At 44.7% G+C, this 27814-nt stretch overlaps 1 protein-coding gene across 3 annotated transcripts; it reads left to right on the top strand.

The window, feature by feature from the left end:
• Positions 1-715: 715 nt before the first annotated feature.
• On the top strand, positions 716-27091 carry KBTBD11 (kelch repeat and BTB domain containing 11). Of its 3 annotated transcripts, XM_064145851.1 has the most exons (5): positions 716-1589; positions 2798-2935; positions 3456-3541; positions 19471-19601; positions 20023-27091. In XM_064145851.1, exon 5 carries the CDS (start codon positions 20098-20100, stop codon positions 21856-21858), a length of 1761 nt encoding a protein of 586 aa, XP_064001921.1. In that variant the 5' UTR covers positions 716-1589; positions 2798-2935; positions 3456-3541; positions 19471-19601; positions 20023-20097; the 3' UTR covers positions 21859-27091. The 3 variants fall into 3 exon arrangements, with proteins under 3 accessions (XP_064001921.1, XP_064001922.1, XP_064001920.1); XM_064145852.1 differs by lacking the exons at positions 716-1589; positions 2798-2935; positions 3456-3541 and adding an exon at positions 5813-5971; XM_064145850.1 differs by lacking the exons at positions 716-1589; positions 2798-2935; positions 3456-3541 and adding an exon at positions 5813-6227.
• The last annotated feature ends 723 nt before the right edge of the window (positions 27092-27814 follow it).

The raw sequence follows: 27814 nt of genomic DNA, 5'->3' as shown, positions 1-27814 counted from the left end.
GGTTGGCCCTTTAGACTGCTGCCTCCTCACAGGCATCCTGTACATGTGGTTGTTGAAACTGCATGTGCTCATAAATGAGTCAGGACTGGGGTGACAACCTGAGCACTGACCTGTTAGTAGTTGGCTCTCTGGGATGGGTCTGGCCTGGGCTGCTCCCTTCAGGCAGCACTGACCAGGTGGCTTTGCTGGGGTACTTTGGAAACTGATTAACTGCATGGAATCTCATTGTTAGTCTGTAATGGTTTGTCAGCTGCTTGCACCAGGCCTCAGGTCAAAGTTCTGGTTTAGCTCTCCCCTCCTTAGGATGGAGAGGTTTTATAGCTGTATGTAGAATCTAGGTCCTGTTCCCTCACAGGTGGGAGCAGCATGCACAGTGCTAGCTCTATCTGCTTTTTGATTTGAGAAATGCAGCTGCAGATTTCTCAGCATTAGTTGATTTGCTGCTGCCTTGTATGTGTGCTTACTTGATCACAGCACTTTCCTTGAGGGCATGTCCAGCCACCCTGCTGGTGCAAACAAAGAGCAAAAATAGCAACATGAAACAGCTTCAGATGAAAGGATCTGAACATTTCCTAGGCAAATGAAGATTTACCATGCAACTCCATGGTATGACCAAAAGCACTTGGAGTGCTTTGGCCAAGTTCCATGAACCACACTCTGAAGGCAGTTAGTCTTTCACAGCACAACCTTCAAAGGTGTTCAAAGGTTTTTTTTTTTCCCTCCAGCAAAACAAGGCTTGGCAGCAGCACTGCCAGTTCTCCTATTGTGCATATTGTTGTACTCCAGAGATAATCACGGTCATGGTTAATGTGTGTCCCAACCTGGAAGATGAGCCAGAAGAGCCAGGATTAAAATGACACACCTTGGGCAGATTAAGTCATTGTAAGAATTCACTAGAAAGCAAATGTAAGGAGTATCATATGGATTTCACCTTGAGCATCAGAACTGCTTTGAATGTTAGCACAAAAAAAGCTATTACCTCACACCTTCCAAAGCAAACTGTAGAAGTTGCTTCCTGTGAGCTTTTCTGGTCTGCCTGCATTTCAAGTTGCAGAACTACAATAAATGTGTTTTTTTAATGCTCCCTTCCTAAAAAGATACTTTCTCTTTTTTCCTGCAAAGCTGGACAGCAGTACAGACTGTGCATTAACGAGGAGGATTACCCCCAGTTCAGCCAAGATTTGTAAGTACCACAACTTCTCTGCAGTGTTGTTCTGAGCAGTCTATGATGTTCTTAATCCAAATCACAAGCAACTGACACCAGCAGTGAACTTAAGCTGCATTTACGCTGCTGAACTCAAAAACACTGGCACTACTGACACACATCCCGAGGCTGTATGAGGTGGGATCCATGTGCCAGTCCCTGCCTTGCACAAACCCTACTGTCTGGGCAAGCAAAGCTGGCTATAGCCTGCATCTGTACTTGGTGCCATTTCGTTGCTGTAACAGCATTTGGGGGAGAAATGTCCTGACCACAAGGCATTTTGCTCACAAGCATGTGTGGCCATAGATGCGTGTTGAGAAGACAGGTGGTGGAACAATGCATGGCTGAGAAGAAAGGTAGACTAAGAGCACTGTAAAGAGCAAGGGTAAGTTCTCATTCTCTGTTTTCATTTTGGGGGAGAATTTTTTTCATTCTTTTTAAAAGAAATTAGGAAACAATACACACATTTTATTAATTGTTCATGTAAGTAAATGCTCTGTGTTGTGTTCCCCACTTCTCAAACTTATTGAATGCTTTCAGTCTCATTAAAAGTTGTTTTACATGTTCAGAATGTTGTTCCTATTGATAGAAGTCTGCACTAATACAGTCTCTCTTATGATGGATTTGTGGTAGTTTTTTTCTCTTAAATTAAACCCAGTATTGATCTATCTGCAGTGCACAGAAGCATGCAATCCAGCACTGAAAACATCTTTATGATCTGTTTTTCTTTATGATTATTACCATTCTACCACTAGAAACTGATAATCCTCCTAGTGCAGCCAGCCCTTTTCTTTCAGTTCTGCTGTTTGGGTGTGTTGTAAGGATGTGCCAAAACTAATGCACAAAGCCAGGTCAGCCTGGCTCAGCATCAGGCATATGCAACATATCATACCTGTGTAGCAGGCTTAGAGCATGTGTGCTTTTTGTACTCCAAAGAGTCAAAGTGTGTTTTAGGCATCCTTGGCTACTGCAGAAATGTAATAAGCATTTTGTCTGTGTCGGCAGTAGCATCAAGCCAATCCTTCAGGCTGTTGTGTTAGAATATCAAGCAGCATTTCATGCAGTAGCACTCAGTTGTCAAACACAGAGTGAGCAAAAAGGAGTCAGATTTTCTTTTCTTTGTGTTCTGGCATTTTAGCTTCTGGCCATAAACCAGATCTCTGGTAGCAGAGCTGTGGTATTCTACCATGAGCACACAACCTGCAGGATTCTCCCTTGCTTACTTGGGAAAGCCAGCCTACCTGCACTTGTGTGAGCTACACTCTGAGCCCATTATCTAGAAGGTTTAGATCCCCTTGGTCCACATGATACAGATTATTTAATCTGGGTGAAATAAGGATTTTGTTAAATTATTCCCAGCCTCCTTAAATGAGTAATTCTGTAGCTTCACTGGCCAAGAATCAATCCTCCTGAGACTAGGCTGATGCATTAAAAAATTATTCTCCTGGCTAATTTTACTGAAGAACCACTGTAGCTCACTCAGAGTTGGGAATCACATGCAGCTAATGGGAGAAAGAAAAGGAACACAACACCTCTCCCAGGAAAAGCAGGGCCCTGATAAGCAGTAAGCAGATGTCCATCTTTCTGAATCAGGATGATATTCAGTGACCCTACCATGAGAATGGCACTCAGCTCTAGCGTCCATTTGTGCACTAGAGGCAGTTCTTGAAAGAAGAAACTGAAAATCTGTTGCTGGCTGGTGTGGATTAAACAGACAAGGAAGTGTATAAGGTGAGGAAAGTTTCTTATTACTGTTTCTTCATCTGGATTTGTTTTTACCAGAGAAATATCTGATAAAATTATTTTGCTCCAAAATGTATTCCCTTTTTATTACTGAGCACTATCGCTGCTATGTGAGAGACAGAGAGGGTGGGCTGCATGTTCAGAAGGAAGTCTGTTGCATGTGACTGGGCAGGAATTAGCTAAGGGTTTTGGGACAGAGCAGACACTGCTCTTCCTACCATTAGTCATCTCACTGTGCTTGCTGAAACAACTCTACTGTCCTTGCTCTGGGCTAACTGCCCCTCGAAGAATACGGGTGTCTCAGCAGCTCCTGATGGCCAGGAGCAGCAGTTACAAGCAGTTTGTCCCTCTGAATATTTGCAGTGCTGGCTGGGCTATAAAAATGCATGATAGGGACTAAATTACTTACTGTATAAGCTGTGTGATTTCTGTAGGACAGGGTCTTTTCTGTGCTGGGATGATGATTCATCTCATGTAATTTAGGTCTTTAAAATTTAATTGTCTACAGTGCTACCAGTCTGACTTTACAGCTAATGGAGAGAACCAAGGAATATCTAAGGATGATTCACCACATCCTAAGACAAGATGTCTAAGGTAGGTGAAAAAAACTGCCCCCCAGACATAGTTATTCCTGTACATTACCTTGAGTTCCCTGAGGCTCCATTTATAATTAAGTAGGCAAATTAAGCATTTGGAACTGAGCTGATTTCTGCAATGGGTGTTCCAGATTTTAGCATTGTCTCCGGTTCTACTGAAAACTAAAAGGCTAATTGACGAGCAGCCTTGTTCTCCTTGGAAATTGTCACAATCTGTGATCCATGCACCAGCAGTACTTCGAAAAAGTTCTGAAGAGAGGTCAGCAACTCTCCCTTCTATTTGTTTTCACTTAAAGGTTTGATGTCAAAGATGCATGGGGGGGACCAGAAAAGAAACCTGCAGGGAGAACTAAGGCTCACAAAGTGTAGGAAATCACTGTCCAAAGTTACACTTTCAAAATCCGAAACTGAGGTAATTTTACCCAACATGCTTCTGTTGATGTTCAGTGAGTGCAGAGGATAAAGTCTCTGACAGACAAGTGCTGCCTGACTGATGAGGCTAGGATTGGATTTTCAAACTAGCTTGGATTTTGTTTAGGTCTTTGCTGAGTGCAGCAATGGAGGCAAGTATGTATGGCCCAAAACCAGGCAGTATTCCTACCCACTGCTGATTTCCAGTCATCTCCAGAAACTACAGCACAGACACTTCTCTGTAGACAGAGACTGGAATGTAATATGTCAGTTAAACCTGAAAAGAAGCTAAGAATATCCAGTAGTGCTTAAAGTTGTCCTGTATTGAGAAAGTACAAGTCAGAACAATCTCCAGTGAACTTAGATATGATACTGCTGTCACAGCCACGTGGCTCTCATCAGTGAACAGAAGTCAGACACCTCAAGGGGAGATGATCCTCCACAGAGGACTGAAGTATCAGTTGTCTAATTTCAGTATCTCCCTAAAATATATAGGATTTAAAGTACTATGAAACAGTGGGAAGATTAGTTCCTGATGTCAAGAGACAAGAGGTCTTTCTGTCAGGCTTTAGTGGATCTGTTGTATCATATGGAAACTTTTGCCAGCTAGCTAGGAATAAAACCACTTACAGAAGCTAACAGTCCAATTATGCAATCATTGTCCCCCCAAATCAGGAGGCAGTGGTAAATTTACAATTGTCTTAAAATCCAATCTTAGGTTGCTAATTACTCTAAAACCTCTGCCACATCATAGGATCATTGGTTTCTTATCTTATGGCACCAAGTAGCACCCTGGTCTCTCTCACCAGTAATGAGACATAACCTCAGCTTGAAAGCTAGGCTTCTGGTTGGGCACTGCACTTACTTCAGTGCACAGCATGAGTGCAGCCAAGGGTTTCCAGTGGTCATATTTACCCAGCACTTCCTGCAAGCACTCTAGTGCATTATGAGCTAACTCGACGCATAAGAGCTTTAGCAAAACCGAAGTCAAAAAGTAGGAGCAATGGGACAAAATTAATGAGAAGACACCAAACTGTTTAACCATCACCTCCACGAAGCTGGAAGAACATACAGCTGCAGTGTTTACACTGCCAGCACATAAGAAATTAATTGTCCTCTTAATTTGAGAGAGGAGACAGGAATAGCTTTGCATGTTTGCTCAGGAGTGTTTCCCGGGGCCAGGAGTCACTTGCTGAGTAGCTGCAGGAGAACCAGTCTGGCAGGATGCTGGAGTCAATGCCAGCAGAGGCAAAGAGAAAAGCTGCAGATGGATAATGTTTTGAGACGGCAGTATCATAGGAGAACTATCTGCTGCAATGACAATATGGTATGTCCAGGCACCAGGAATGGTTTACAAAGACTTGGATAGGATAGTGTTTGGCTGCTCTCTCGGTAGAATGCATCCCAAGCTCGGCTAAGTGCCATCAGGAGCGGGCCCAGAGTACGACTAAGCAGCATGAGGGTTTTTCACGCAGCTGAGAAATGAGTGTATGTGTGGGAATCCTGAGAGGAGACTCAGCTTTGCAGAGCCAGGACAAAACGAGACCCAGGCCGCGAACTGCAGGCAAACAGAAGCCACCTTGGCTGCACATCCTTCCTCCTCTTTCGGCAGAACGCCGTCTGGAAGCGCACCCCTCACTTCCCGCAGCAGCCGCGGCCAGTGCCGGCGACTGCCCCGGCGGCGGCCGCCTGCCTATCCCCGAGAGGCCGCGGTCAGCCGGGGCTGCAGCCTGAGAGCTCCGAGCCCAGCGCTGTGTCTACCCAGCCGCTTGGGCTGCAAACCCCGCCAGCTCTGCCCCAGGCTGGTGAGCGGCGGCACTGCCGCCCCGGTTACCTCCGGGATGCCTCCCCTGTGCTGTTTCCCCGCCCGGCTCCGCTGGGCGGGAGTTTCTCCCGTGCGCGGGCAGGTGGGGCCCTTCCACCGCCTTCCCTACCGGCCCACCGGGGGAGCGCAGACACCCTGCCCGCGGGGAGCCGCAGCTTCTCGCCTCGGCGGCTGCCCCTCACCGAGCAACAGGTCTGTGCCCGTCTCCCCTCCTCTTCCCTCCCTCCGCCTGCGAGTGTGTCAGGCGAACAAAGGGGCTGAGCGCGGCCGCCCGGCCCCCTCCGCCAGCCCAGCCCCTGCGCTTCAGCCATTTGCATCGCCTGGCATCGCACCGCCGTTCCCGCCCCGCTTCCCTTTCCCAGCTCTCCCAGCCGGCTCCCGCTCCGGTGGGCAAGGCGGCGGGGAGCTCCCCCAGAGCGACGCGGGGCTCGCTGGCCACGGCTGAAAGGTAAGGCCGGCCGGGAGGGGAGCGCAGGGGCAGCGCGGCGGGGGTCGGGCAGGCGGCTGGGCACGTCCCGGCGCCGGGGCAGTGGTCCCAGCCCCGGGACGTGCCTGACGCCCCTCTCGACCCGCCGCCGCCGCGCCTCTGTGAACGATTGGTGCCGGTATCTGCCCATAGCTGAGGTAAAATCCACGACACGAAGCCACGGTAGCCGGAGCGGTGGGGGCGGGTTGGAGCACTATCAGGTTTAATCGTGCTTTTCTCTCCGTCCCCCTCAATCCACCGCTCCCAGGCGGGAGGGAGGCTAGGAATATCTCCGTATGTCGCAGAGGAGCCAGACCTGATGCCTGCGTATTTACTTATTTAACATTCTGCTGATCTGTTGAAAATATAAATTGTGTCTTGGCACTAAGGTCTAGGGATGTAACAGCAGTAGATTGGTTCCCGCTATGAATTCTTCATGGTGTGCTGCCCCATCCTGCTAAAAGCAGAGGAGTGGTGCAGACCCGAGGTGCTCGGCTTTGCAGGGTTGAAGGTGCCTCAAGGAAAGTTGTAGTAGATTTTTATGTCTGGTCCTTTAAAGCAACAAAAACCCAGCTCCCAACCCCAAACTTATGCTTAATGGAGAAAAATACAGTATTAAATCATATAAATGATAGTATTAAGTCGTATGGCAAACCTTATTTCACCTATTAAGGGAAAATAATCTTCCCTAGAAATAGTATCCTGTGAAGCTTTGCCTCAGTAATTAAATGGAACAATGGAAAACTAGGAACAAAAATCTAGGGGAAAAAAAAGTAGGTAATAAAAAATAGAAGGGGAATTAAAAATAGAATAGCAATAAAAGAGAGCAATCCTTTTATATAATCTGAGGAGCTAAAAACGTCTCCATTTTTTAGGGACTTAACCATCTGTCTCCCAAAATGGAATTAAATTGAATATTTATGGAAAAGAATAAATTGTCACTAGTATTGACCGAGGGATATCTGCTCCCAGTTCAACTCTCTGCCCCATCTTGCCTCTTCTGCAGTCTCCTCTTCCCTGGGCCCATCAGACAGCACTTATTCACTCTTAATTAGGACATCCATTGCATGCCAATAGGGTCCTCTGGTCATTCAGTGCTAATGGCACTGTCTAATGAGAACCTGCCAAAGAGCCAAGGACTGGTTCCTTGCCTGCCCTAGCCTCCTCCCCCCTCCAACTCTGCAAGGACTTAACTCCTGTCAGCAGTGGCATTGAAGTCAATGGTGGCACTGCTAAGTGGAACTGGACTTTGCAGGATTGCACCTTGATAATGTGAAAAGGGTGAAATGCTTTATAGCATCCTTTTGTATACAAATGCTTTTCACTGTGACAAATAGTCCAAATAGGTGTAGAGCTATGAAATGTCAGTAGATTTTAGTGTACCATCGTTTGGCAGGACCATCCAATGAAAGCCATTAACTGGCTTTACTGTAGTAAAGCAGGATTATAGTATTTAGGGCTTGTCTAGGTTACTGTAGAGACAGTGATGTGATTAGATGACTGGATCCAGATCCTGCTTGCCAGGGGTTTCAGCATCCTGTAGTATCCTGTTGCAAGAGGGTATTAGGGGCAGCTGCCTACTAAAGAAGGGTAAAAACATGAAAAGAAATGCTGCAATTTCTGTTAAAGTAGACAAACTTTTTTTTTTCTTGAGAGATCCCTATATGCATTTTGCAGGGGTTTTGCTGCTGAGATTCTGCAGCATTGCAGTTAGGAGGCTGTTTCTTTCCTGCAAATAGAAACTGAGAAGTGATTTAATTGAATTTTTTATCCTTGGAAATACCCATTTGAAAAACGATCTTGTTTTCATTGTGTTTGGTTTCATTTGCCCTGTTGGGACATGACATTTTTATGTCTGCTGTTTTACTCTTCAATGGAATTGTCATCATCTGTTCTTTCTGCTTCGTTTTTGGTCTCAGTGTTGTTTTGTCAGAGAACAGGCATGATTAATTCCTTTCACCAGAGAAGAATTACTTTATAGCACTTCAGGATTTGACAGCCAGTTTAACCTGATCTATGACTGAGCTGTCACGGAGAGGCAAAAAGGGGTCTGCTCCTTCCCTAGCCTAAGCCATACACTCCTGCCTGCTTCCTTGTGCCCGCACTTGTAACCACGTGCCAGTACAGTGAGTAGGTAGAGATTTTGCCTTCCTCCTGCAGGTAATTCAAGCAAACACTTGGTTTATGCATGTAGGGGTTGGCATCATGAGTGTGGCTAGTCCTGCGACCGAAGCATTTCAATCTGCATCTAACTCTTCAGGATCAGGCTCATATATGCCGTGTTTTCCTTAGACAGTGTTGACAATTCTGTAGCCTTTTATCTGTCCTCATCTTAAAATATTCCCTGGGTGCTCACCAGCAGTTTTCCCTTCGAAAGAATGACAAGGCTGGGGCAGTGTTGTATACGGGTGATTAAGTGTTAATGCCAAAGCTGAGTAGGCCAGGTCCCTTGTTCTACACTGGTAGTTTCCACCGTTTTGTATCTCATCAGTGAGGATGGCAGGAATTCATGATTGCTTAAGTCAGTTTGTTTAATGCAGGATGATTTAAAAACACATCCAGTAGTTCCACAGACTTTGCACCGTGTCAGAGAGAGAAGAAAGATGTGTCTGAAGTGCTTTTCAGGTGCGGTGTTTCACGAGCTGCCATCGCTGTGCCTCTGGCTAAAGCAGACGAGTTGACAGCCTGTTTTAGTTCACTTGGAAACGTGCCAGAAACCACAGCCTTTTCATACAAATCCACGTAAGTTGGGCAACCAGCTTCCATGCTGTTACGTTGTCTGTCACACCATAGTTTGCATTAATTATGAAGTTATTTTATACGTAACACATTCAGGGATTAGTAAAAGATATTTGTTATTTTTCTGGACACTGATTTCTCCAGCAGTATTTAAAGGTGAGAGTGAGCTTTGTGTGTGAATCTTTTCACTGCTGGAAGGTTCCTGGACTTCTGAATCATTTCAGACTGTCAACCTCTCAGGGATCTGCAATATTTTACTTTTTTTTTTGCAAACCGTTCTGCTTTTTTCTTGCCCTCTCCTGTGAGTAGCTTGGAGGAACAGGCCAAAAGCTCTGGGGATAAACTGTTATTTCTGCAACCCATATTTTAAAGTGTAGACAGTAAGAACCAAAAGCCAACCCTTTGCTACAGGAATGACATTTGAACAACAAATGTTCTGATTCTGTCAGTCAAAGACAAATCTCTTCATGGGAGAGCTCTTCTCCTATCGTGTAGCTTGCTTTCATATCTCCTTTTCTGCAGTTCCCTACATTGCCCCAGTTAAAAAAAGCTATAATACATGCTTGTTGTATGTACAATGTAGGAAACCCAGACGCTGCTCAAGTTAATGGGAATTTTCCCTTGACTACAACAGGCATAGGATTTAAAATGTTGTCAGACCCTGGCTTTATCAACGCCAGTGTAACTTAGGTGGGAGTGTCTAAGTACTGACTACTAGCTCAATCCTTGTCCTCTCTGAAAACATGGAAGTGGGCAATATACAGACAACACATTTGTTGTTTTACAGCAACTGGTGACAGAGTCCTGAAGGAGTTTGATTTTCACAGCAGATGCAGAAACAGCAAAGTAAAAGTCATTGGAGTGTATTGCTTTGTGAGCTTTGGAGTTAATCAGTGCCATGTGTCCCAAGCTTTACACTGCAATATAGGGGAACAAGGGCGAAGACCTTTCATGTGCATTCGAATGATAAAAATCACTGGTGTTGCTTCTTGCTGGTCACTGTGTGGTCTATACCACTTACACTCTGTGATGGAAGACCAGAAGGTCTTTATGATGGGCAACAGTTGCAAGGATCTGTTAGGCTGCAGGGACGTTTTGCAACCTTACAGGGAAATAAATATTTCTGTTGCTGTACCCCTGAAGTCAGGCACTTTTCAGAGTACAGTGGCTGAAAAGCAACCGTATAAGCTTTGAGGAGATGTTATCTATCTAAAACGTCTCACTTCTCAGAAGCAGTAAAACTTTGGACTTAGGAGTGAACATCAAAATCTCAAAATAGTCACGAACCACAAATCAGGACCCCTGAATCTATGCCGCTTCTCAACATTCCCAGGTCATAACCATAAAACCAAAGTTCTTCCTGTGTCACATCCTGATTCAAAGGTCTTAGTTCTTTATCCAGGTCCTGTCTCTGTTTAATGTTGCCCAGACTGCTGCCTAATAGATGCCAGAAGAGCACCATGACTGCCACACATGATACAAATTTAGCTGCATGCATTAACAAGCACTTGAAAATCACATGATGCGTTGCAGTTTAGTCAGCCATACTACAATTACTACTTCTGGTCTGTGTTAGGAAGTCCAAAAGCAGATGGGACAGCCCTGAAGCAGCTGTGATCATCATCACCCTCATGATTGTGCTGCCAGTCTGTGTGCCTCTTCAGAAGAAGCATGGATCATTTTGGGAAGAGTCCAAAATAAAAAGCAGCATGTATGTTTCTTCCTGGTGTCCAGGAGGATGCATTTGACATCTAATTTTCCATCAAGATCATTGGCCAAAACAGAAACCATAGAGATGTGAGACAAATGATTTGAACAGAGCAGTGCTTTGACCTAATTCAGCTAGACATTATTGGCTTGGCACAGGAGTAAAATTCTTTGGTGTGTTCTTGCAGGAATAAGATTAGATAACCAGGAAGACTTTACTGTCCCTTCAAGTATCCTTACTGTTACCTACCTGCCCTGTTCAATGGAAAATACCAATTACTGTGAGAGATAATGAACACCAAATTCTAAATGTAACAGTTGAGTATAGTCAGAGAAATCAGTGCAGCCAGAAAGCCTTTGCCTGGACATCTCAGTTCAGCATATGAAGTTCACATTATAGTAAAAAATGTTATGCATCCAGCGCAGAAAGTGTCAGGCCACAGAAGTAAGTGTTTTAATGGAAACTTACTTTATTTCTGTCTCAAAATCACCAACAGCAGTTACCTTCCAATGGTGTAAACAGCATTCACTGCACTTAATTTTCTCTTCTTCTCCTGTTCACATCCAGTGACCACTTGGAGAAGCTTCATGTTAGGTAGTTGCAGCTAAAACCATTCCCACTGCTTGGTGAAGCTTGTGCAGACAGCCTACAGGTATTTCTGATAGTAGGATCTTGCCACGAATTTACCTGTGACTCTAGATATATTTCTCCTTTGATAGCAGCAAAAGTGGTTTTCAGGCTTAGCGCAAGCCGAGATGACCTGAATCTCCAAGCAGTATAACTGAGCCTTGCTCCACCAAAGGCAGTGGAAACAAGTATGGAATGTTCTTTTTTGTCAGGGAACAGAGCACAGGATTCATCTTTCCCTCTCTTGATACAGGTTTTATTGCCTCTAGGAACAGTAATACAACTTTAATCTGAAGGGAAGTAACCTTCCTCTCATAGCCTTCATGCTTTGGGCACTCAGTTGGCATTTGGAGGTTTTGATCTTGTCAGGCAAAGGAAGGAGCAGTAGCAATTTCTCTTGTTCAGAGGTCTAGCCATAGTAGAGAAAGGCAAAGTACCAGCAAATTGGTATCACTACTGAAAATAATTTAGCCCAGAATCCTCCTCAAAATGAATGTAAGGTACCCAAAGGAAGAACTGTCATCACTTGATGGCACAAGTTAAGCACTGCATCACTGTAGTCCTTGATAGTTTTCTACTGTCTAGGCTTGGTAGCTCTCATATGGTGGCTTTTGAGGATCCAAATCAATTGGAATCTAACTGTACCTACACAATGAGTACAGAGCCTGCCCATATGTTCCAGATTCTATTCCAGGAGGTGGCTACCGAGTAGATTGGTACTATTGTACAGCTGAGACACACAACATCCATCTGTGCCCTTGCAGGAGAACTGGGAGGTCCATCCCAGTCACAGATCTATTCTGTATAGGAATATGGCCTCAGGCTTGTCCCACATCTCTCTGCCTTGACATAGTTTTCATGAAATAAAGAAGTTAGACTACCATGAGTCACCTAATAGTTCACAGTCACAGGCCCAGGTGCAAACTCTACCAGGAGCACTTCTGCCATAGGAGGGAGGAGTCTGTGCAAGATGATGCTTTTTCTCTCTTCAGATTAGACTGTCCTGCTGGAGAGGTTTTTTTGCTACCTGATCTATCTTAAGTCTTATATCCCTGTTGCATTACCATCTGCTAGATAAAACTGCCCTCCAAGTCAGCCTTTGCCATGCTTGGCATTGTGGCATCTCTGTCTGTCTTTGAATCCAGTCCTAAGCCTGTGTAGAGATGATGTCTGCAGAACTCTGGGACTGTTTTGCAGATCTAACTAGATATAGTGTGTTTTTTAGCTGCAGTAAGAACGACTGTAAACTCAGAGTTTAAAAAAGTAGCTGGGAAAATGACAAGAGTGCCATTCACTGTGTATCTGGAGGATCTCTGCCTTTCTCAGCATTACTTAACTCATCAAGAAATCAATAAGCCTGTTCAATCTTTAAAAGTGGGCCATTTTTTTCTCAGCAAGTACCTGATCCCAAGTTTTTCTAGGAAAAGCCATGTTTTCATTACTTCCCTCTCTTCAAGTTTTCCCTTTACTTTCTTTTCCTAGGCATAGGTCTCAGAAGAATGGGAGTTTGTTGGCATTCCTTTGAAGCTTATTGTTACTTCTCAAAGTCTGTTTTTCTGAAGCACAGTGGTGCTTCAGAACTTTGGCAGCTTTTTGCTGTTTTGCTTTTTCATCTGTATGCCCTTTCTGTAATGATGTTAAAAGCAAAATCCAGTTTTACCTTGAGGCAGGGAACTTAATTTCTTCCAACTACATTGGCCCCTCTTTATTAAATGCAATACCTAGCAGGTGTGTTGCAAGAATGCCATACTCTTGTGGGGATTAAATCTTCTGCAATGCAAAACCAAGCTTGACTTGTACTTTCAGAACTCTGTTGGAAGAAAAGTCTTGGTTTGCTTAACTTGACTTCTCAGTGCAGATTCTCTTCCTTTATTTGTATCAACATTGCCAAAATGTTCTTGGAGACTTTGAACATGTTTGCAGTTTGTTGACAACACAGTTTAATGCATTTCTGCAATCAACATTACAGTGGTTAACCACACTAATACTCAAATGAGGTTTTTAATCATCACAAGATGATGCTTTGCTTGATGTCAGTACTTTCAGTACGTTCCATTTTCAGAATGGAAGGTCAGAAATGATCAGTAGATCATCTAGTCTGCCCTTGTCAAATTTCATTCCCCTTGAACTCCTGAGTGCCTTCCAGCAAGGCACACACTCCTGATCTCCTTGTCACAAATAAATAAGGACCTTTCCATGTTGGGTTGCATGTCCATCTAGTCGAGCATTCTGCCTCCCAAATGGACCATAATCCACAGCTGATGCATAAAGCAGTGTGAAAATGTGTACTTCCCCATCACATGCTACTTTATCTTTGAGTATTACCATTTTCCAGCTCAGGATCCTAAGCTGGATGCAGTTTTAGAGCTAAGTGTATGTTTGGTCACCTTCAATAGATTTTCTTTCCTTGAGCTTGTTCTTCACTCTGCTCATCAATTCATGTAAACTTGCAGGATGCACAATGTGCTGTGGTAGTCCTTTTCTGTTTGTTTGTTTGTTTTGTTTCCTTCAGTAGTGTGAATATTTTGCTTTGTTTACACTTCCACTTCTTAGTTTGTGTAGAGCTTTCTCCACCACCTTAAGAAGGCCACCAGTATGCACAATTTTCATGTGCCTACACTTGTGCACAGTCATCAAGTCATACAGCAAACATACCAAGCCCTGAAGAAGTCTCAACATTACATTTCTCAGGCTGACTAAGGCTTGCTTTACCTGCTCTCTAATCTGCTAGCACAAGCCACCTTCTCTGCAAAGCCATGGAATTGTGGCTGTGAGGTGGTGCTTACGCTGGGGTATCCTGTGTTTTGCTTGGGAGTTGGCTTGAGACTGGCATGCACTGTTTGGAGCCAGAGTAAGGTGGTGCTTGTTTGCAGAGCTGCTGACAAGTCTCTTGCTTTCGTGTTTTACTATAGCTCTTAAATAATGTGATACTCTTCTCCCAGACTTTTAAATACTACTTCCAAAATGTAAAGCCATCCACTCATGTTCCACTGCAAACCTAACTACTACTAAAAGTAATACTAAAACTAACAGTATAGGTGAAATGTAACCTTTTGCCTACATTTGCTCCCTATTTCTCAGTATATCCACTCTGGGCTGCATTCATCCTTCCATCTGTAGCACTGCATTGGTGTGCTTTGTACAGCTCTTCATCTGATGTAGTGTTTGCTGTCTTCAGATATGATGAAAGCACCCAAACTTCAGTTTGTCGTAGACATTGCTCTCACTTTAGAACTTTAATTATGAGCCCATGTATCTAGAACAACTCCATGAAAAAGTTCTGTATGGTATTTCCATGCCATTATCTTCATCACTGATGCACTCCAGATCAGATGAACTATGGAATTTTCTCCAGAAGTGGTGTAATTGCTCAAAATCTTGTAGCTGACTGGGATTTTTGTTGGTATTATTATTATTTGTTTGGTTGGCTGGTGGATTGGTTTTGTTTGCTTGCTTGCTTGGTTGTTAGACTTTCTTTCTAAGGGATACTGGAGAGGACTTGCACTTAACTTTTGCTAGTTTTGGTTTTGTGAGAGTGTTACTTCCTTTTTGGGGTAGAACACCTGAGAGACGCTGCTTTTCCTTGTCATCTTCTGAACAATCTAAGCTGGAAGGAACTCAAAAAGATAGTTTCTTTTTTAGAATGTTGTCTCTATGGATATCACTATGAGGAAACTTTTTCTGTGGTCATGACAACTGTTTAGAACTTGTATATTTTTAGTTTAGATTTGCTAGCTGTAATATCAGTTTCATCAGGCACTTGATACTTTTATTATGACTTCCTCCATGCTCAGACATACACAGCCTTTACTTCCTGACAAGGATCTGCTGCTCACGTGCTTCTTGTGTGGTCTGTAATCATAACCTACTTTTCTTAAATGTCTTTTGTTCTTTGTAATGGTATGAGAATTTTGCATTTGTAAGATAAAAAAACTCATACTTCCATTATATATGCTGAGAAAATGACAACACCTTGAGAGGTGACAAGGAAGCTGTGTGGGCAACTTGAACGTGCTTTCAGTGCTGCAGAAGAAGTACATCCCTTAGGCAGGGCAAGATGTTACGACTTTATTATAACCCAGGTTTTGAGTACTCCTAATTTTGAAAAAGAAAGGGAAAAAGATCAGTCTGTCTACATTTTTTCTTGAGATAGGACATGGAAATAATTCTGTGTTGTGGTTTGTTTTTTTTTTTCTTGCAAACAGAAAGTTAATCAAGAGGTTAAGGTCCAGGGTTTAAATCATTAATAGTGCTGCAAGCCATTCTGTTTCAGAGCAGAAGTATCTCTCTTCTCCAGATGTTTTCCTCAGCTATGAAGAGACCATTCTGCCCCACTTCCCTACACCACACCCCCCTGAATTTCACAGATCTGCTTCAAGAGCAGGAGAAGATTTCTATAAAAGTGCAAATGTATCTGTACTTGACTGTGCCCTCCAGTAGGTTTTTGCCTTCTGGGCTGAATTGAATGGCTTCATGTTGGCCAGTTGTGCTAGTCATCTTCTATTCTTTCAAGTAAACACAGGGGATGTTTTCTCTCTGATGATCCTCTTCTTTTGACTGCTTAATCATCCCAATCAGATGACGCCCCTATCCCAAGGGAAGTCTCTACCGGGGTAAAATTTGGCAGTACAAGTTTTGGCAAAAGCATTTCCTGGACTAAGGTGGAGCAGAACAGCATTCTGTCGGTTCTGAGCTGGTGTAGTCTCCTGGGAAGGGTAGCCTGCTTATGTAAATTAGAGTTCCTTATGATAGGGAAAACACTGCTTTTATTTACCCTGGAACTGAGTCAGAGCAGTTTCCATTTGTGAACTGGAGAGCAGTAACCTAATTCCTCCCACATGCGCATATCCCCTGGAGAAAGTGAGTCTTGCTAGGGAACAGGGTTTGGGTCAAAGACTGTTGGCACTGCACGCACACACACAAAAGACAACAATATGAAACAAGCATTTAATTGGATTTTATCAGAAGAAGTGTCAAATGAATACAGTGCCAGGAAACTTTACCTGCAACTCTGCATTACAGTTTCTCTGTCTGAAAAAGATACACCTTCTTATCTCTGCTGTTGCTTGAGCAATGTCTCACAGCATCTGAGGCTGGAGGCACACATCCAGGATATTGTAAGTGTGTCATTGCCAAGTCTGTAAATACAATTCATGTTTGTTGGCAGTTCCTCTGTCCATTAATATTACATCATCCCTAGACCAACCCCATGATAATAAAACCAGTTTCATTCCAAGTAATTCAGCTTCTGACTTAAAAGTCCCAGGTATGAAAGGTGACATCAGTCCACAGATGCCATGTATTTTGAACTGCTCGTGTCCTTTCCCAGTACCTACCTTGTTTGTGAACTTTGAAAAGAGTGCTAAAACCAAATTTGTTTTAAGCCAAATGAGATCACTGGGAGCTCAGATCCTTTGAGATCAGCATAGCTGTGGAGTATCTTCTGTGATTCTGAAAGTTTTGAATGTTCTGTGTCACCAGAATAGCAGTTGCTGTAGGTAAGAAAAGAGTGAAGAAGTTCAGTATTTTATTTTCATCAGTCTCACAGCTTCTTCCTGTTTTATTCTAAATCCATTAACTTTGAACTCAGATCAGTCATTGCTCAATAATGGGAAGGTTCCACTTCTCTGAACTGTTTTTTCAGCTGCATCTGTGTGTAATTTCTGTACTTCATTTGCAGCTAGACAAAAGTGCTGAAATTGGTGGAGCTCTGTCATTGACAAGTCTTCCAAACCCTCATTTAATTTAAACGTTCAGCTTCCCTGTACAGTTCCTTGTTGCCTAGATTGCATGTGGTACTTTGATTAAAGTTCTCCTTCCTTAGATTCAACATGAATTTCAACATATTCTTGGCAGTTAGCTTTAAATATAGCAGAAGATATTTTTCTTCAGAGTTCTACTGCTTGCCATTAGCAATTTGTACCATCAGCCCTTCTTCCCCCTTGTGATTTCTCATGGGAATGTTAATATGGGGGTTTCTTAGGACTATGGTGGGTGGCAGCTTCTTTCTCAATACATTTCAGTGTCAAGTCAAATGTCTAAGCCAAGCAGATGTCTGAATATAGGAGGAGGTATGAACACTGTGTGTGAGGACATGAGCTGAGGAAGTTGAAAAGATCACTTTTTCTGGATACTGTTTTTAACAATTGAATATTCTACTTGGTCGTTTTCCTTCAAGATATGATGCAGGAAATGTATTTCAGCAAAGATATTATTGGCATGACAGTTGCTGGTTTGGACTTTTCACACCTAGTAACCCCCACTTTTAAATTTTAGATAGCACTCCTTTTTATTCTTCCTTTCTAATTCCGCTTGCACAATCAAGCAGTACACTGAGAGCGTGCAACTCTGGAGCTACTCATCACCTCTTGTAGAGGGGGAACATGAACAAGAGAAGCAGTCTCAGAAGTGAAGTGTGTCTGGATGCAGGAAAGATCATAATATTGATGGCAGGGTGGGGGGAGGTTCATTAGCACCCCTTGAATGTTCATGATCGAGGACGTCAAGCTATCCAGAACTGTAGCAAGATAAGAGCTGAGTAACTGGGCATGCAGCCCGAGACAGAGGAGAGGGGACACAAAATGTTTCAATTACTTATGTTGCAGATGATATACTGGTAGCAGTTTTCTTTATACAGCTGTGCATCAGAGCTTGACATTCTAGGTGGTTTTTTTTCCAACCATCTCAATTTGACCTTTGTCACTTTGCCATTATCAGGTATAGTAGCTGCTCTTGGGCAAAGCTGATAATCAGGGCTCTGGAGGTCCTGGAGCAGAAAGCAAATTAATCTCAATGTCTACGGCATGATAAATCAGAATTACAAATGGTTACACAGTGAATTCAGTCGTGTGAAGACTCAGTGGAAAACAAAATCAGAGCAGCATCTGCCCAGTTTAAGTTATTAATGAATCAATATATCTTACACAGACACCCCGAGCGTGCACACAGATCACTTCATTTCTCCTCGTTAGTTAAAGCTGCAGAAAAGTCAGCAAAGCCTAACCTACCTTTGGGTTTGGACCTCAGGGAATTCGTCACTGAGGCTATCCAAAGTTCACAAAATGGCACAGCATGTTCCTAAGTGCCAGGTTTTTAAACACACAGATGAAAAAGACAAAGTTTGTGGAATTTACTCATTCTAGTAAGAAGTTTTCAAATGGTGCTGAAAACTTGGTATGGTCTCAAAGTCTCAAATATCCAGAAATCAAACCTCCATATTGACCTATTGGCTCACTGAATGAGCAAATGTAGTAGAGAGTCCTTCACAGGGTAAGTACACAACATAAAAACTCCTAAAAAAAACCCAGTGCTATCACTGAAGTGAAGTTTCATTGCACAAGTGTGACTTTCCAGGTTTCTTGTTCATTCCAGACAATGTCACCTAACAATTACGTTTCCATTTTAAAAAAAATCAAAAGTGTTAGATTTTCTTAATATTAATTTCTTAGGGTAAATAAATCATCTCTGCTGAAAGGAAGTCTCAAGGTGTATTGTACATAGAAATGAGCATTCCTCGAGGCCTTCCAGGATTTTAACAGAAATCAATAACATCCTTAAAAATAGAATAGGACCTGCATACACTTCTGCAATGAAATTAAGTACACGTGGACAATTTTCATGCATCATTCATCAAAAGCTAAACTGAGCCCGGGAAAATCATAAACCAATGCAAAGCAAACAAAACAGAGCTTTGTTAAACTTTGAAACTTATGTTTGTGAAACAAAGATAGAACTGAGTGGTGATTGCACTGACAGGGACTAACCTACTTACAGCCATGCCCTGCAGCCTGCCATTTTCGCAGAAGAAACTTCATCTTCTAATTATCTATTGTGATCTTTCCTTGCTCTGTGTTGATGAACATCAGTCTTTGGTCATGAACCAGTCCTTCTGAAGGCTGGTTTACGTCTCGCTACTGTGTTACAGCTCCCTATGCTGTTACCTACACGTCAGTTTGCTCTTTTTTTTTTGGTCAGAGCAGAAAAATCCTCTAATTCTAAAGAGCTTAGAATCTTTTGGCAGAACGCTGATCATTTTGATGCTATGGATATGTTGTTAGAGGAAACATAACTCGAGCAGACTCAAACTTCTGAGCAAACTGAGAATATGTGTGTCTTTAAGCTAATGAACTTTGTATGCTTTCTGTTAAACAGGACAAATGCTATGAGGAGCAGTACTATGAAAAAACCTGCACGGAGGTCCTGTAAAGGAAAGCTTGGCTAGTGGGGAGTTTCTGTCCAGAATAGACTACAGCCACCACCTTCCACTGACAGAGCTGCACAAGGTGAATATATTCTGGTAGTACTCCTAAGCGCCTGCCTTTAAAAGACATTTTTCCCCATTGCCCAACACAGCGTAGGATTAAGTCGTCACGAAAAGGACACAGTGCTTAAAAGCTGCTTAGAATTTTTGCGTACCAAGAGGAAAACCAGAACTGCTTTTCGGGGGCGATCCCTTCACCAGGCGGGGGTCGGGTTTTCGCGGGTAAGGTAGTGCAGGTACCCCCCGGGCAACGGGAGGCGGCAGAACTACGGGGTGGATCCTGCGGGGGAAGCTGAAGCTAGGGTTGTAGCCCCGAGCACCGGAGACATGACCGCCGGCGGGAGTGGCGGCTCAGGATGTGAAGACGGAGGTTGGGGGCGAAGGCGGCAGAAGGGAGCTGGGCTGGGCGCGGGAAGCTGAGCGCTCTCTGGTCTCCCTTGCAGGTGATGGCCGCATCGCTGCGGCCTGGAGGCCTTGGCAGGGCCGCGGCGTCTCGGAGGTCCGGCTAGAGTGGCTCCATGGAAGGCAACGGCGCGGCGGAGGAGGAGGAGAGCGGGGCCGGCCACCACGCCCCGCCGCCGGCGCCGCCGCCCACCCCCGCCGCTCCCTGCGGCTTCAGCTCCTCCCTCTGCTTCAGCGCCGCTGCTGCCGAGCCGCAGCAGCCTGCCGACGGCGGGCGGGTGGTGGAGAGCCAGTGGGAGATCAACAACAGCGGCGGCCAGCCTCAGGAGGAGGATGAGGAGGCAGTGGGGCCGCGGGACCGGCCGGCAGAGGAGCCCGACCTGGTGATAGAGGTGTCGGGGCGTCGCATCCGGGCGCACAAGTCAGTGCTGGCAGCCAAGAGTGACTACTTTCGTGCCCGTGCCTCCCGGGATGTGCTGCGAGTGAAGGGCGTGAGCTACGGGGCCCTGCGGCTTCTCATCGACTACGTGTACACGGCCCGCATGGGCGAGGTGCGGCACGACAACCTGGCCGAGGTGGTGAGCGGTGCCCGCGTCCTCCAGATGCCTTGTGCCCTGCACTGCGCCGCCGAGGCCATGCGCGCCCAGCTCCGCCTCGACAACTGCTACCAGCTTCTCTGCCTGGCCAAGAAGCAGCGGCTGGCGGAGCTGCGTGAGGCTGCCTACCGCTTCATGAGTGACCACTACCTGGAGGTGCTGCGGGAGCCCAGCGTCTATGGCCGCCTCAGTGGCACGGAGCGGGACCTCATCCTGCAGCGACGCATGGAAGCCGGCCGGCCCTGCTTGCTGGTGGCTGAAGTCAGCGATGCCTTTGAGAGACCGGGTGGCGGCAGCCGGCCGCAGAGTCGTGAGAGCAGTCGGCCGCAGAGCCCCTCTTCTGTGGTCTCCCTGGAGGAGAGCAGCTCCCTCATCCACTGCTACCAGGAGGGTAGCGGCGAGTGGAGGGTGCTGACGCGCCTACCCGAGGAGGCGAATGCCAAGGGCTGCGCCATGTGTGTCCTCCACAACTACCTCTTCCTAGCAGGGGGCATCACGTCGGGTGGCGAGCCCCGGGCCCGCCTTTCTGACAAGGTCTTCTGCTACAACCCCCTCACTGACACCTGGAGCCAGGTGCGGCCGCTGGCTCAGGCCCGCTCGCAGCTTAAGCTTCTGGCCCTGGACGGTTACATCTACGCTGTGGGGGGTGAATGCCTCTTCACTGTGGAGAGGTACGACCCGCGGGCTGACCGGTGGAGCCCCGTGGCACCCTTGCCCAAGGGAGCCTTTGCTGTCGCTCACGAGGCCACCACTTGCAATGGGGAGATCTATGTCTCCGGAGGCTCCCTCTTCTACCGCCTGCTCAAGTACGACCCTAAACGCGATGAGTGGCAGGAGTGCCCTTACAACAGCAGCCGCCGGCGCTCTGCTGACATGGTGGCCTTCAAGAGCTTCATCTACCGCTTCGATGTGAGCAGCAGCCGCGGTGGGGAGCAGGGCCCCGGTGGGGGGACTGGCGGCGGTGTTGAAGTTTTCCGGTACAACACGGTGGCCAAACGCTGGAGCCAGTGTGCCAGCCTGCGGCCCAGCAGTGGCCCCGTCCAGCCCTTTCGCTGTGCTCCCTTGGGCAACATCATCTACTGTGTCAACCGGACTGGCACCCTGCGCTTCAGCCTAGCCCAGGATGGTGAGGTGGAAGCAGATGGTGGGCTTAAGGGCACCTTTGACACAGAGCTTCTTAAACCACCCTTGGATGTGAAGGGTGTCCTCTTACCTTTTGTACTCACCCTGCCTGAGAGGATGGACAGAGCAGGGGACCAGGAGGGCTCACTCCCACTGTGAGTGGCCAGCCTGGCTCTGGCTTCCCAAGTGGGGAGCTGGATTGCAGCTGTGGGGGACTCACAAACTTCCCCTGCAGAGAGGAGCTTCTCTCACATGTCGTCAGAGAGAAGAGTTCCCCCCTTTTGTCTTTACTCCCAAGATTTTGAGCTGGAGCCCACTCAGTTGTAACTTGGTTGTAGCTCTTTGCATGTTTGCTGTGCTTCGTGTGAAAAGCCAAGCACACGAATGGAAAAGCTGCTATGAACAATAATCTCTGGATTACATTTGTGCCAATTCCAAATCTGAGAAAAAGGTTTTTACACCTGGATTTTAACAAAAATTCCTGACAACAGTGTCATCCTGGGATGTTACCACTAGTGCTGATCGCATGTGCACATCTAGCTGCACTCTGGGCTGGAGCCTTTTCTGCCATTTGTTTTTCTCTCGGGAGTGATACTGAGGGACAAACGCTGCTGACAGTGTAGCTTAGCTGCATTTGTTTTTGTTAAACCTACTGTTTCCTGTGTTAGAAAAGTATAGGAACAATGTCTCCATCACAGCCTTTCAGTTCTGGTGCAATAGATGGTTTCAGGAAGGTGTGGCACTGTGTGGCCCCAGGAATTTCAACCATAAATGACATAACAGATACCAGACTTGAAGTTTTGAGTAGTGCAAGTGTGTGCCACGTGTTTCTGTTTGGAATACAAAAAGAAAAAGACACATTGCTTTTTAAAATGTGGCATATTACTGCAGATGTGACCAGTTCTATATTGGAAAAAGGCAATGGTTTCTGTATAAAAAGGCGTCATTTTATTATCTTTTTTTAATCAGAGATTTTAAGTTATAACAAAAATGAACTGAAGCTGTTCTGACTGCAAACGATTGACATGACCATGTATGCCACTAGAGTTGGGGGAGATATTTTGTACTTCAGCTGCTCTTTAATTAGCTGCAGGTCAAGGAAGATTAACCTAAACCAAATGTAAATCCTTTGAAACTGACTGCGGACAGCTTAAATGTTTCACTTGAATGTTCACTGTTCTGTGGCAGGAGGCTTTTCCAACTTAGTGCAAGATGACCATCACAGGAGAACATGAAAAACAAGAATGTGATACATATGTCAGTTATACTGTGCACTAGCATGATGTGCTATTGATTGAGAGACTGCTTTATTTTGATCTAACCATTGCTGTAATCCATAAGTCCTTGTTAATTGCAGTACATGCTGCTGGCCTTCGCGGTCAGTGGGATTTTGAACCACCCTCCCAGTATGGTTTGTGGAGCAGCATCCTAATGAGACCGTATAAAACTTCTTCCTGCCTGTGGAAAGCTAGAGCATACTTTGTGTCATGTTACTCAGAACTGGAGAAGTGTGAGCTGCCTACACAGACAGACTGCACTGGAAAGGGCACATGCATTTATTTTATACGTTTTGTAGAAGAATCGGTAGGTAAGGCAAATGTTTTAGCTTTGCAGTAAATCACTGAGAAACCTGTTCTGGAAGGAAAAAAAGAGCAAGTGTTTTGGCTATTGGGTTCTCAGCATGAACTGGGTCAGGGGATTGTTTATACTCAAAGCTCTAGTGTATATTCATATTTTAGACATAGGGACCTTACAACAAAGAAAACAGATCTTTTTATCTGTTATTAAGATGGTTCTGTTAAGCAGGACGTTAGCATTCTTATACATTACTGCTAGTTCCAAAGGATGGCAGCAGGGCCTGTCCTAGGAGACACTGTCTTCACAAAAAAAAAAATAGTGAAGTTTATAGATGCTTCTTTCCTTCATGTTCATGGTTGGCTTTTTTTTTTCCTTCCTTTTCTCCATCTGTCTTGCACAGGGTTAATGCAGCTGATGTGTAGAAAACAGTGGCCCAGTCCTAGAAGTTCTTAGCCAAGCAAGCCTCTTCACAAGTGAGCTAATGGAAGCATCAGCCTCGTAGGAGCTGTAGGCCTGCAGAGCGTGACCTGTATCTTAGCCTTGGCACAGTTGGTGTGGTGAGATTTATTACCATAGATGGCATATTTATTAGCAAAATTTGACTTTTTTCATTGAACAATAGAATTAATTCTCAGACAAGAATCCTTGGAAATGTTGACTCTAAGTTAAATGAAAACGTAGCTTGGACAGAAAAGGGAAGTTATGTGTTTTCATAATTCTTTGTGTTAACTGCAGACAGTATTTCAAGCTGTGTAGTGAAACACTTAGGCATGTATTTAAACTAGTGACGTGGGCACTAGGCAAGGTTTTAAATCAGTAGAGTCACCAAGAACACCCAAGAAAATGTCTGTTTTACCTTATAACACAATGTGACTCCATAGTTCAAAGTATTCTGTAACATAGTTCCTGCACTGCAGCATAGTGAGGACTCAAGTCTGCTTTTACATTCTTATTCATTAGCATTAATTGAGCGGTTTTGTTCCTGCTAGTACATAAAAATGCTTCCAAATGAGTTTTGGTAAGTCTCCATGATTTAAGCTGCCACACAGACTTTCAGGAAAGATTGAAATGTATCCATTCTTCCAATATTTGTTGCTGTACACCATGAAGATACACATTTGGAAGTAATCTTTACTATAGTAAGCATTCTGCAGACCTGCAGTGGTTTGTACTTTTGCTAGCTCCTGTCGTTAGAAAAGGTTGAATCAAGTGCTTGCCTGTTTTCACTGTTTACACGGTGTAAATGAAGGCAATCTGGTCTTCATTAGCAGCTGTCCATCAGACCTGTTTCCTTTGTTCACTCTCTGCATAATCACAGCCTCATGGCTGACAACAGAAGCATGTTTCTAGCCAGATTTATTGCCCTGTGGCCTCCGTTTCCTCCCTGGTAAGACCTGAGGCAAGTTTACTGAGAGGTTTTTATTTCCTCCTCAGTTATATTTTCTGCATATCCAAAAAAAAACCCACAAAAAAACCCACACCAAGCTTGGGTGCTGAAACCAGAATTAATGTAGACATCGAGCATTCAAAGACCAAAATTGTCATTCCAGAATTCTTTAGTTTAACTTAAACTGAGCAGCCATTGTCCCTTTGAAGTGTGGAGGTACTGAGCAGTTCCCCTCCACCCATTCAGAACTGCTCACCTGAGCAGTTCCACACCTACCTTGCTATTGCCACAGCTCCTTTGAGACAAGATGGTGTGATACCCAGAAGCCACTGGTGTGGTAGGGTTTTATGGTACAAACTAAAGGGCCAGGCCGTGCTCAGATCGTGTTTGCATATGTTTTGCTTCTGAATCAGAGCTGTTTTATCTAATGGCCTGAAGGCTACTCAGTTTGCATGATATCATTAAGATATGTGTTCTCTTTCTTAACCTGCAAGGATTCAATCCATGTCTCCCACCATCTGGTTCACCATGCATTGAAAGACCTCTTGGAGCTAATGCCTGATCTCTGAATATTTATGCCTTCATTGACTAAAAATTTCAACAATTATTGAAGTAGGTGAAGCACAGAATCATAAAGTGGTAGGAGTTGGAAGGGACCTCTGGAGATCATCTTGTCCAATCTGCCTGCTAAAGCAGGTTCATCTGGATCAGGTTGCACAGGAACCTGTCGGGGTGGGTTTTGAATATCTCCAGAGAGGGAGACTCCACAGAGAGTTTCTGGGCAGCCTGTGCCAGTGCTCCAGTACCCTCAAAGTCAAGAAGTTTCCCCTCATGCTCAGATGAAACTTCCCCTGTGTTCCAGTTTATGCACGTTTTCCCCTTGTGCTGCCACTGGGCACAACTGAAAACAGACTGACCCCCTATTCCTGACACCCACCCTTTAGATACTGATACACAATGATAACATCCCCTCTCAGTCTTCTCCAGGCTAAACAGCCTGAGCTCTCCCAGCCTTTAGTCATCAGAGAGATGCTCCAGATGTCATCTTTCTACCTTTTGCTGGATGCTTTCCAGTAGTTCCCTGTCTCAGTTGAACTGGGGAGCCCAGAACTAGATGTGGTACTAAAGATGTGACCTCACCACAGCAGATTGGATGGGGTGGAGAACCTTCCTTGATCTGCTGGCCACACTGTTAATCTATCACAGGATGGCATTGGCCTTGATCTTAAAAGGAGCATTGCCAGTTCATGGTTAACTTATCCACCATGATCCCAAGTCCTTTTTCATATTGCTGCTTTCCAGAAGGTCAGCTCCCTAACTCGTACTGGTTCATGGGGTTATTTCTCCCTAAATGCAGGACTCTACACTTGCCCCTCTTGAACTTCATAAGGTTCCTCTCTGCCCTCCAGCCTTTCTAGGTCTTGCTGAACAGGAGCATGGCCTTCTGGTGTGTCAGCTGCTCCTCCTAGTTCTGTATTAGCAGTTTCAAACCCTCATCCTTACTGAGAGATCTAGGACTAGCTGTAGAGATGTAGTCAGCTCTGTTGTTTAACTTTTCCACGAGTCTCGGTCCCCTTTAATTTTTAATTGCAGGTGCAGGAGGTAATTTCTCTACTTGCCCCTCCCTAGACTACTCCCAGTTTCAAGAGTCTCTGCTAGAGGAGGTAGGCTGAATTCCCTTAAGCTGAGTAAGGACTGAACTCATGCCTCCCACTTTGTGCATGTGTGTTTTCAAATCTGGACGGCTGTTTAGCAGAAGAGTATTGGCACTGCCTGCTATGGCTCTTTGTCAGGGATAAATGTCATGCAGATCCTCCAAAAGCACACAAAGGCTCCTGCACACTGAGTTATGGTTAGATTCCAGGCTCCAGCTCCTGGGTGTGTCATTCAGGGCACATTTAGTACATGTTGTGATTGGGCAAGTGTTCTTTTGTAGAAAGCTTTTCCAGACAGACTCTGGATTTGGGTGGCCAGTCTGAGGTGAGGGACTCCATATACGCTATTGGAATTCTTCTCAGGGGTGATGCCTTAGTAAGGAGGCATTGCAGTGCCTAACATGGAAATGCCTAAAGCCTTCATTGCACCAAACGCTTCAATAAAGTGTTTGCTTCTTAGCAAATGCTGAAAACAGATGGAACTTGACTATCCCCATCTATTAACTGGTAAAAAGAAATGTAAACTGCAGCAAAGGCATGTGTACAAATTCTGTTTGCCCTTGGAAACTAAGTCAAAGGAACGATTGGCAAAAGAATAACCCTTTTTGATCAAAAATAGGCACTCTTTAGCAACATGGGGAGGATGTCAGTCGTACCCTGTTAATGAATTCAACTGTGCAGTAGCTGATGAAATCCTGTCCACGTAAAAATTTATTTGTAAATAACTGTGGTGAAATTTAAAGTGATGAAAGAATAAATTATTCACATGAAAGCTGTAACTCTCCTGTGCTGTTTGGCTGGCTCTCAGAGTGTCCTGCAATGGTTATCCACTGTTCATGAATAGCCTGTTGCTGTTCTGCTTTGTGGTGTCTGTTCCACTTTCTGCTCCATAAATGTGTTAACTTTAGCTCTCACAAAGCTTAAGAGTGGTGTTTGGGTGATTTGCTTTGTGTCTGGATTGGTGTGTAGTGCTCTCTATTTGGCTGAACCCGGAAGATTTAGAGATAGTTGTGTCTTTGGGCATTTTTTCTCAGTGAGGTGGCATCTGGGATACTTTAGAAAAGGGAAATGGTGATAGTGTTGAGCAGTTGTAGTAACAAGCATTTAATGATTTTTTTTTGTCTGCTGTTATTCTGCACAGCAGATACACACTGGATTTAACAGAACATCTCAGTGCAGCTGTTACCAGTATGAGCCTCAGTACTACTGTAGTGAAGTATGTTTTTATTTATGTTTACTGCCTCAGCTCCTACTCTGAGAGAATTCAATGCAAATTTGTAATAGTTCCATGCATTTAGTCGATTACTGGAGCTGTTTTGACTTCACATCACTGCTGCTAAGCAGAAACTGACACACAGGCTCAGTAAAATTGTGAATTCACAATGTAGAACCACACACTTTTAATTTGTCTTGGCCTGCTGAATGCTGAGAGCTGAACCCATTAGTATGAGGGATCAGCAATATGTAACTTTCATATGTTGCTTGATGGAAAGAA

The sequence above is a fragment of the Pogoniulus pusillus genome, chromosome 7 (assembly GCF_015220805.1).
Source record: "Pogoniulus pusillus isolate bPogPus1 chromosome 7, bPogPus1.pri, whole genome shotgun sequence".
Taxonomy (NCBI): Eukaryota; Metazoa; Chordata; class Aves; order Piciformes; family Lybiidae; genus Pogoniulus; species Pogoniulus pusillus.
This window is presented reverse-complemented; position numbering and strand designations above follow the sequence as displayed.